This window comes from Pygocentrus nattereri, chromosome 18, assembly GCF_015220715.1.
Source record: "Pygocentrus nattereri isolate fPygNat1 chromosome 18, fPygNat1.pri, whole genome shotgun sequence".
Lineage (NCBI taxonomy): Eukaryota > Metazoa > Chordata > Actinopteri > Characiformes > Serrasalmidae > Pygocentrus > Pygocentrus nattereri.
In genome coordinates this window covers 14681751-14692920 of record NC_051228.1, presented here as the reverse complement: position 1 = coordinate 14692920, position 11170 = coordinate 14681751, and the positions used below count along the sequence as shown (strand labels likewise).

General features: G+C 39.8%; 1 protein-coding gene across 5 annotated transcripts; it reads left to right on the top strand.

Annotated features, from left to right (window-relative positions):
- The first annotated feature begins 286 nt into the window (after nucleotides 1-286).
- marveld2a (MARVEL domain containing 2a) lies at nucleotides 287-9561 on the top strand. Of its 5 annotated transcripts, XM_017693715.2 has the most exons (9): nucleotides 287-434; nucleotides 976-1030; nucleotides 1117-1145; nucleotides 2124-3289; nucleotides 3611-3646; nucleotides 3745-3908; nucleotides 4221-4392; nucleotides 4717-4767; nucleotides 8836-9561. In XM_017693715.2, the coding sequence occupies exons 4-9, from the start codon at nucleotides 2141-2143 to the stop codon at nucleotides 8953-8955; spliced, it is 1692 nt and encodes a 563-aa protein (XP_017549204.1). In that variant the 5' UTR covers nucleotides 287-434; nucleotides 976-1030; nucleotides 1117-1145; nucleotides 2124-2140; the 3' UTR covers nucleotides 8956-9561. The 5 variants fall into 5 exon arrangements, with proteins under 5 accessions (XP_017549204.1, XP_017549205.1, XP_017549203.1 ...); XM_017693716.2 differs by lacking the exon at nucleotides 1117-1145; XM_017693714.2 differs by lacking the exon at nucleotides 1117-1145 and having other exon boundaries at nucleotides 976-1063.
- The last annotated feature ends 1609 nt before the right edge of the window (nucleotides 9562-11170 follow it).

The window sequence follows — 11170 nt, the reverse complement described above, 5'->3', positions numbered from 1 at the left end:
TTTCCTTAATTTTGTTAACCATTTGTCTCTGTTGGAAACCGTTACGCCAATTCCCATTAGAAAGCAAAATTGTTAGGTTTGAATTATAATGGGTTCTAAGGGTACGTTTTTAGTAGGGTAACATTTCACAACACTTTCCACCTGCCGTCATGTGCGCTTACTACACTCTAAAGGTATCTCAGATCTGTCATGATGACACACCTCTAAATGTAGACACGAAGGCAGACATCCTCTCGAGCGCCTCTCACACCGCCGGCCTGCTTTACTTCCCTCTTCAGGTACTTCTCCGAGTTTCAGTCTCTGACGTCACAGTCAGGGATAGGCTGGTCACGTGGTGTGAATTTCCAGACCGCTGGCTTCAGGAGAAAAAATGAACAGAGGCGTAGCTAAACAATTTGGCTTGAGAAAGGAAAGGTAGGACAGCATAAACACATGTAAGTCGTCTTTTTTCACGTTCACGTCGTCTTTTAAGCAAACGAACCACTTTAAGCCAGGCTTTCTATCAAAGTTTTACCTGTTTATCTGCTCTGAAAGTAACTTCCCAAGTCGAAGTCGATACAGTGCTACTACCCGTAGTAACTTGTTTATTGTAACGTGTCTTGCATGCTGGCATTGGCTGTCTCCTGCTTTTCCTTTATGTTGACAGACGATAGAAAGGGCTTTACTTTTTGTTTTGAAGTAAAGATGCTCCTGGACTCTTGTATAGTTGCACTTTAAATGTTTCAAATGTTGTTTACATTCTTCGTAGAACTGTTAGTCATGTCATACTGTGTGTGTGTGTGTGTGTGTGTGTGTGTGTGTGTGGGTGGGGGGGGGGGCGGGGATCACTTGCTTCAAAACACAAAATGTTCACATGCAGCCAAATTGTTCATTGTGAATTCTGTCTTTTCCCCGTAAGTTTCAAGGTGGGTCTCTTATTAAAATGATGTTATTCCCAGTTTAGGCAAAAAGTTTATAGCCTTTTTGTTCTCTCAGGTCACTGCGTTAATGAATGGCCAGGCAAGGTATGCCCAATGAACTGCAAGCCAATGTAAGTCTTGCTGAGTGACTGCGTGTGAAAGAGGTATTCTACAAAATGTTTTTTTGGAAATAATTCTGTTTGTTTTATTTCACCAGGTAAATTCTGCTTAACTAAGGAAAAAGAGGTCAATAACCTATGTCTTTAAACTCTTGCCACTGAAATAGCTAAACTAAAGACTCCTCAGATCTGACATAACTTGTATGGGCTTGTTCTATCCGCTGTCTTGGCAGATTAACATTTTTCTAGATTCTGCCTACCTAGAAGAACTTTGGGTTGTGGCATTTTCCTCTGTAAGCTTGGAATCAACAGCTTGTTTCTCTGTGAGAGACCTGTGGGGTTTGGTTACAGTAGTATCAAAGATCTCTTCGTGTTACAGACCTTGACAGCCTGTCCTGGAGAGCAACTGTGTCTGGTATAGGCCTATTGTCTTACAGCTGGTCCTCAGATCTCATTCCTTTACATTCATCACATTCTGTATAGATTAACTTAAAAATATATGAGGTTTATTTCATTTGGTGTGTTTTTTTTTCTAACTAGATTCTCTTATGCTGCCTTCATGTGGTGTCAGAACATTTATAATATTATGAACTTCTGAATGGGGAAGTCCTGATAAATACAAACATGAAGTACCTTTTCAAAATGATTTTTTAACTTCCTATCAGTTAAACACTGAACAAATGATCATGTTTTGGCAAATGGAAAATAGAAGCTCCTGAGGAGCATGTGAAGGCAGTATTGGGCTCCATCGCTTTCAAAACATCCTGGTATCATGGGCTGGATTTATTGCTAACTAATCCAATGATCTCTTCCATGGTGAACTTTGTTTTCTCAGTATGTCTCTGCTTGCTTCCTTATGGTGTCTAAAGCTTGTTGACTGCCTATCTTTACTAAGGCTTTGGAAATTTTGGAAAAATAATGTTGTAATACAACACAGTGCAATATTGACACTTTTGTACACTTTCACAGGGCTTAAAATATGTACTGATTTGCGCTGCAGATGTGCTATTTTATAAAAACGGTTTTTAAAAGGCAAATATTTTCCCTGTTGTAAAAGTAATGAGTGACTATTGTGTCATTTTATTCTGATTTCACGTCTGTCCAGGGCAAACTCTATTCCCCATGTCCTCAGGAAGGGGCTCTCCCGGGCGCTTTGAGCGTGACGGAAACGCAGCCTACTATGATGAAGTGCCTCCAGGCTCCTTACACAGGATTGAGGGCCTCAATGGTTTAAGGCTTCAGAGATCATCAGACCTGGCTCTGAGCTCAAACCCTCTTCCACCTCCTCCTCTACCAGACCAGCCTCCTATTGGGCCTGAGTTTGACCCAAGTGAGAGTGAAGACAACGAGGAACCAGCCGTTGACATCAAACCTGTCCATCGGTTCATCCCAGACTCCTGGAAGAACTTCTTTCGTGGAAGCAACAGGAGCAGCAAGAGTTCAATGCCTGCATCCAATAATTACAACACCACCACTGAGGGTGTCCGGTGCTCTCCTCCTCACTCACCCTCTGTCCCAGGCTCATACAGAGATCAGTATGGGGGCTCTGGTGGCAGCTATAACTCTCGCAAGGAACGAGAGGCTATGCTATTAGGAGACCATATAGACTCAGTAGATGGTCGCACTGCACACACTGCTATGACCTATAGTGAGAGAGTTGAGGAATACCACCAGCGTTACGCTTACATGAAGTCTTGGGCAGGACTCCTGAGGATTCTCGGTTGTGTTGAGCTGCTGTTAGGGGCAGCAGTTTTTGCCTGTGTGTGTGCATACATTCACAAAGACAATGAGTGGTATAACATGTTCGGATACTCGCAGCCACAGATGTATGGTGGATATGGTGGTGTTTATGGCTATGGAGACACTTATTACACTGGGCCAAAGACACCATTTGTTCTTGTTGTGGCTGGTCTGGCATGGATAGTGACTGTTATCATGCTAGTTCTAGGCATGACCATGTACTATCGTGAAATTCTTTTAGACTCAAATTGGTGGCCTTTAACTGAATTTACAATCAACCTAGTTCTTGCTGTACTTTACATGGCTGCTGGCATTGTGTATGTAAGAGACACAACACGTGGCGGACTTTGCTATTACCCTGTCTTCAGTAATGGCATCAATGCAGCTTTCTGTCGCACTGAGGCAGGGCAGACAGCAGCTATCATTTTCCTTTTTGTGGCTATGCTGGTGTACCTGATAGGAGCTATTGTGTGCCTAAAGCTGTGGAGGCATGAGGCTGCACGGCGCTACAGAGAGAAATATGGCCATGAGGTAAGGCTGACTTGCTTAAGTGCTTCTAAGCTGTGTTGGACATCACTGGTTATCTTCATTTATTTCATACTGAATTTCTTTTTTAGTTCATGGATGATTCTTGATGGAAAGTACTTTCCTGCCTTTATATTTATTGTGTGTAGTCTGAGGCACTTTCACAAAATTACCACATGTCCCAGTAGATCATTCATCAGTTCATCAGAGGAAATTAGTAAAATTATTTCAACATGCTGAAAAGTTTAAGCTTAAAATATTTAAAATTGATAAGCTTTTGATATTATATTTTTGTTATTTTTGTCTGTTTGTTGTTTTTCTGCTCAGATGCAGCCATCAGACTTAACAGCAATTCAGTATTCGGTAACCAGTGCATTACTATCTTTTCTACAAATAATGTTATTTGTTGTCTTATTCCTCATTTTTCACATTCAGATTGTCACTTTTCTCTTCTCTTCCAGACAGTGGTTGGACCTAGGGCTCCTGAGCCAGTGGTCATCTCCTCTGCAGCACCAGCTGAGAATGCACATTCAGCAGGCCCCACATCTTCCAAGCCCAAACTGGTTAAAGGGCCTATTCCATCCGGATACATTCCTAAACCTGTGATTGTGCCAGATTACCTATCGTGAGTACTCTTTTTCTAAGCTTATTAAAGGTAGGGCTGGACAATCGTGATATATTACATCACAACAAGTCTCAATTTTCTTTGCATATCATGAATATTTTTAGTACTTAAAGAACACTGTATATTTAATTACAAAGGGAGCATAACTAGTTCTGTTGAACTGGATTTGGTGTAGCTCATGTAGTGAAATGTCAAATAATTTTTGCTAAAAATTTTTAAAATTATTTTTAAGGATTATTTTTGCTTATTCCAACATATTAGATGTCACATGTATTATTTTTGTTGTTTTTGTTTGTTTTTTTCCACTTGTAGTAAATACCCAGCCATTCGAACAGATGAAGAGCGGGACCAGTATAAGGCTGTTTTTAATGATCAGTACTCTGAATATAAAGAACTGCATTCAGAAGTTAGTGCAGTGCTGAAAAAGTTTGATGAAATGGATAGCATGATGCGCCAGTTACCTCAACATCCCTCTAATCAGATGGTCTGTAATTTTTTTCACTGATGCTAATGTTACACACTTGAATTTTCTTACGTCATCTAATTTTTTACACAGCTGGGTTGGAATCCAAACTGTGCAAAATGATTACATATACTGCAAACATTAATACTTGTATGCATAGTAATTTCAGGGTTTCACTTTTTTTGAAAAATGTGAAGGAAAAGTAACTTCACCCAGCAGTATTCATTCATGCGTTTTAATTAAAAAGTATGTAAGAAGTTCAAATTTCAAATACTTAATTTATAGCCTATAGGTTTTCTTAGCCTTACCTGAACTGTTGTAACATTTTTTTCTTTGTTCCTTTAGGAAACTGACCGCATAAACCGGATACTTCAGGATTACAAGCGTAAGAAAAACGTACGTTTTATGTGTATTTTATTAAGAATACATAAGTTGTTCATGTATGTTCATTATTTTGTACCTACCTTTGTTGAACAAGCTTTTTTAGAACATTGACAAAAATTCAACCTCATGAGAAAATGCAGCACACTCCACACACCACTACAGAGTTTATTTAGAGTTGCTATAGTTACTTGGGTTTCCAGTTTAAAATAATATAATTTTATGCCACAAGCTGGACTGTGCCATTGTAGCTCAGTGGTTCTCAATCCAGGTCCTGGAGTACTGTTGTCCTGCAGTTTCCCATGCTCAACACATGTGATGCAACTATTGAACTAAATAACAAGTCCTTCCTGAAGTGTATTAGGGCAGGAAAAAGTCCAGGACCAGGATTGAGAACCACTATTGTAGCTTATTGAAACTCGGCAGGTTGAATATGACGACAATGAATTTGCCACCATTAGTGTCAAAATTACTAGGGAGCTGGGCTAGCTAAGTTACTTGCGCTTGAGTAAGTTTGGGAGCTTGCGGACACTCATTTATTAACCATTCCATTATTTACAACAGTGTATTTCTACTTTTGCTATTGCTCATGTAATCCATCTGCAAAGAGTCCATCTTTTCTACATATTTTTGTTCAGGTTCTTCTCTACCGACATGTAACAGTTGTGTTTCCAAGTTGAACATAGAATAATGGCAAGCATTATTTGAAGTCCTTCTGCGAGGGCTCATTGGTTCTGTCCTCTAGTTTAATCTGTGTAGAGAAAGGAAAATATTAGTTTTCCTCATGCTTGTGTTTATATGGGTGTGATAATTGGTACATGTTGTACTGTTTATTATTGCTCAGTGGTCATATTGTTAAGCTCTCGTTTTTGCCTCTGAATTCAGTCTTGAAACAAATGTGTGTGTGTGTGTGTGTGTGTGTGTGTGTGTGTGTGTGTGTGTGTGTGTGTATGTGTAGGGCTTTGAGTTAACATATTTGTATTGTAAGCACATGTTGGTCAGTTCACAGTTGCAGCACCCAGGAGCCATATTGTAGAGCTTGACTGATATAGCATTTTTAAGACCAGTGACAGTTTTGAAGATATAAGTATATCGGTTAATTTTTTTTTCTGCATTTAGGCAGAACAAGTTAAATCCGTTTAACAACTCATTAACATTAGTCGCTTTCCATTAATAAACATAGCATTAGCTAGCTTTGTGGGTGATCTAATTTAGCAGTGGAAAAGTGTTATAAGCTGCTTTAAGCGATTTTGTCAGAGAAGTGATGACTTGCTAGAACTGCCACACTAGCCACGTTTACATGTAGCCTGATTATTCGTTAATAATTCAAATCATGTCTCGGTCAGAAAAAAAATATGTATATGTATGCTCCCTAATCAAAGTAGACGTGTCTGAGGCCTTTTTGAATACAATTTCTGTTCAATCAAACTAAACAGGTAATCCTGTAAATAATTAACATAAAACATACATTAATAATAAACACCTGTATCTGATTACATTCCAAGTATATTCTGCATGTGTGCATTTGTGTCATTATGAAAATGTACACTGCTCAAAAAAATAAAGGGAACACTCAAATAACACATCCTAGATCTGATTGAATGAAATATTCTCATTGAATACTTTGTTCTGTACAAAGTTGAATGTGCTGACAACAAAATCACACAAAAATCATTAATGAAAATCAAATTTATTAACCAATGGAGGCCTGGATTTGGAGTCACACACAAAATTAAAGTGGAAAAACACACTACAGGCTGATCCAACTTTCATGTAATGTCCTTAAAACAAGTCAAAATGAGGCTCAGTATTGTGTGTGGCCTCCACGTGCCTGTATGACCTCCCTACAATGCCTGAGCATGCTCCTGATGAGGTGGCGGTGTGGGGTGGCATTTCTTTGGAGGGCTGCACAGTGAGATCCCTCAGGAGACTACTGACCCACTGCCAAACCGGTCATGCTGAAGGATGTTGCAGGCAGCAGATCGCTCTCAACGGCGTCTCCAGACTCTGTCACGTCTGTCACATGTGCTCAGTGTGAACCTGCTTTCATCTGTGAAGAGCACAGGGCGCCAGTGGCGAATTTGCCAATCCTGGTGTTCTCTGGCAAATGCCAAGCGTCCTGCACGGTGTTGGGCTGTGAGCACACCCCCATCTGTGGACGTTGGGCCCTCATACCATCCTCATGGAGTTGGTTTCTAACCGTTTGTGCAGACACATGCACATTTGTGGCCTACTAGAGGTCATTTTGCAGGGCTCTGGCAGTGCTCCTCCTGTTCCTCCTTGCACAAAGGCGGAGGTAGTGGTCCTGCTGCTGGGTTGTTGCCCTCCTACGGCCTCCTCCACATCTCCTGGTGTACTGGCCCATCTCCTGGTAGCGCCTCCAGCCTCTGGACACTACACTGACAGACACAGCAAACGTTCTTGCCACAGCTCGCATTGATGTGCCATCCTGGATGAGCTGCACTACCTGAGCCACTTGTGTGGGTTGTAGAGTCCGTCTCATGCTACCATGAGTGTGAAAGCACCACCAACATTCAAAAGTGACCAAAAGATCAGCCAGAAAGCATAGGTACTGAGAAGTGGTCTGTGGTCCCCACCTGCAGAACCACTCCTTTATTGAGTGTGTCTTGCTAATTGCCAATAATTTCCACCTGTTGTCTATTCCATTTGCACAACAGCATGTGAAATTGATTGTCAATCAGTGTTGCTTCCTAAGTGGACAGTTTGATTTCACAGAAGTTTGATTTACTTGGAGTTATATTGTGTTGTTTAAGTGTTCCCTTTATTTTTTTGAGCCGTGTATAACATTTAACATAGCGGGAGCCAGGAACTGATCTGCAGAGGATGCAAAGTTTATGCTTCAAACCCTATAAGACTCGAAAATAGTTAGCAGGATGGATGGATCTCAGAAGGAATTGTGAGATACAAAACAACCAAATACCCAAAACATTAGTGATCTTATGTTTGTTTATGAGTTTGTTTAACCATTTCTCAACCTCTCCCCATGACACCCCAGTGTTTTTTTTATAGTTATCATCCAACACCTGATTTTGTAATCAGCTCTTCATTATGTTAAATCAACTGTGCTGGTGATGACTCTAGCAAAGTACTGTGTACCAAAATCTTATAGCATAATTAGGCATGAGTCATTGTGCTACATAGCCAGTTTCCTCTTCCTTTGATACTTGATTTGGTTCATGTAATTTAAACAGGAAACTCTTTTTTTTTCCCCTCTCAAATGTAAAATGTGTGTTTGGCTCATTATAGAACAAATAATGTTATTTATATTGCAGCTTTGGACTCTGTCAAACATTTATGGTTGTTGCATCCCTTTTAGTAACATATGTGAGTTTCAGTGCATGCAGCAAACTAAACAGCTTTTTAGTACTCATGCATACCAACATTAGACACACTCAATATGTTTTCCAGGGCTAAAACTTGAAGGCAGTACCAAAACTTGGACCCTGTCCAACCCTAACATTCTTTACATACTCTGTAATACCCACAACAATAATTAAAAGTACATTAGTACATTAAAAAAGACTAAATCTGGGTAACGTCTTATGTCACACTTTTCTTGGGGTGAATTGTCCCAGCAGCTTATAAACTTCTCCAACCTGTTTTTTGGTTTGCTTGTTTTATTTTTGCCTTTTTTTTTTTTTTTTGCAATTTTCGGGTAATATTTGTTCCATTGTCAAGGTCCTATCAAATTTAGGGAACTTACCATGTTTACACATTCAGTTTCAATTACCATAACATAGGTTAATCTCCTTATGAAAGGTTTGAAATTACCCAGGATGCATTGGTTTACAGTATAGTGGTAGATCCCCTGGTCTTTTTTGCCTCTTGAATGAGTGCTTTGTGTTGCATAACTGTCTGAATGACCGGAGGAGGAAGGGTGGAATGATAGGAAAAGGGGCTGGCCCACTTTGCTTCCACAGAGGAAATGGCAGTACTTATTCAGGTCTTCTTCTCCTTTAGTCCCTTTCTTTTTCTGTTATTTGGGCCAAATATTCAGCGCACTGAATCTTAGCATCATGTTTTATCACAGACGTACTAAATTGTTGTTTTTTTTCCTTACAGGATCCTTCATTTCAGGAGAAAAAGGAGAGATGTGATTACCTGAAAAGCAAACTTGCTCACATCAAGCACCGAATTCAAGAGTATGACAAGGTTATGACATGGAACGATGGCTATGGTTGAAATAGTTCTTGAGCTGAACACAGTAGTCTGTGCAGTAGTCCTTTATTTTCATTTCTGTCTGGAACATCTCATTATACTGTGTGTGCAGCTACAAACATGTCAGATGATGTGCATCAAAGACTTTAGAGAAGAGAAGCATGACCAATAATTTTACAAATTTATCCCAATATGCACAAGATTGGGGTACTGACTGAAGAATGGAAAAGTTCCCTTTTCAATCTTGTAATGGCATATTGATCGTGCTGCCTATTTTTATGTTAATTTAATGCTGTGGTTGATTATGTTCAACTTATGCACTTGCTACTGTTCATTTTTAAAACCACTTTTAAAACTGTGATTTTCCATCATGTATTTCATTGCTTCATCCCAGAAATGTATCATGCTTAGGTTAGCAATGAGAACTAAGCTGCACTTTGATTAAAACTGTAAGATTTGACATTTGTCCTCATATTTACAGCTGTCTCATTTTTATATGGTATGTAGACAGAGTGAATATTTAAAAATGGCCCTCCCCAAATTCTTGTTTAAAAAAAATCTGCTAAGCAAACAGTGTTATATGTTTCCTCATGTGTTTTGTGAATTAAATAAATCATACTTGGGCATTTGTCTGCATGTATACATTTATTTAAAGTGTAACATACACGACAGTTGGATTAACTACCAATAAATACAAAATCCACAGCCTGAAAATAGATTTAAGGTCTGCATTTGAAGAGCTTTAGTTTACAGCCATACATTCAAAACACTTGCAAAATTGATGGCTAATTGCATAATAGTCTAGTGGTCTAGAAAGGAACTGATGAACAAAATAAGACCTTGCCTGAAATAGCATATGCTCACACTGTGTTGTGATGTTGGTAGATGTGTATGTCTTCATTTGGGGTAGTAGAGTGTTTGAGGGGGTTAGCAGGATGACCTAGTTTAATATGTTCATTTTAACCCATTAGCTCAAACTTGAAATTTTCAACTTATTTTACTACAAATGTTCTTAGGGCTTATTTAGCACAAATCTAAAAACAGAATTGCCTGGCTGCTTTGGCAACTGTCCAATTTTGCATTTTCACATGACAATTTGGAGCAGGTCAAATTACATAAAATAGAATAAGAGTAAATTGTGGATATACACTATATTGTCAAAAGTATTCATTCACCCATCCAAATCACTAAATTCAGGTGTTCAAATTATTTCCATTGCCACAGGTATGTAAAACCAAGCACATAGGCCTGCAGACTGCTTCTACAAACATTTGTGGAAGAATGGGTCACTCTCGGGAGCTCAGTGAATTCCAGCAGGGTACCATGATAGGATGCCACTTGTGCAACAAGTCCAATCATGAAATTTCCTCACTACTAAATATTCCACAGTCAACTGTAAGTGGAATTATAACAAAGTGGAAGCGATGGGGAACGACAGCAACTCAACCACGAAGTGGTAGGCCATGTAAAAAAGATAGAGTGGTGTCAGTGGATGTTGAGGAGCATAGTGCGTAGAGGTCGCCAACGTTCTGCAGAGTCGATCACTACTGACCTCCAAACTTAATGTGGCCTTCAGATTAGTTCAAGAACAGCGTGCAGAGAGTGTCATGAGATGGGTTTTCATGGCCGAGCAGCTGCATCCAACACTTACATCACCAAGCGCAGTGCAAAGCGCCACCACTGGACTCTAGAGCAGTGAAGTCATGTTCTCTGGAGTGACCAATCACGCTTCTCCATCTGGCAATCCGATGGACGACTCTGGCTTTGGCAGTTGCCAGGATAACGGTACTTGTCTGACTGCATTGTCCTAAGTGTAAAGTTTGGTGGAGGGAGGAATTATGGTGTGGTGTTGTTTTTCAGGAGTTGGGCTCGGACCCTTAGTTCCAGAGAAAGGAACTCTTAATGCTTCAGCACCAAGAGTGTTTGGACAATTTCATGCTCCCAATTTTGGGGATGACCCCTTCCTGTTCCAACATGACTGCGCACCAGTGCACAAAGCAAAGACATGGATGAGCGAGTTTGGTGTGGAAGAACTTGAAAAAGTAGCATCATGCCATCTCTAGAACATGTACTTCTTTATACTGCACACCAAAGTATATGACTTCAGATATGCTTTTACTCTTTTATTAAAAAGATGTAAAAATGTTTTCTACTATATCCGCTTTGCTCGGATTTCAGACCTATATTCCGACAAGTCCCCTGTGATTGGATGGTAACTCTGAGGTTCGCGAGCTGCTAT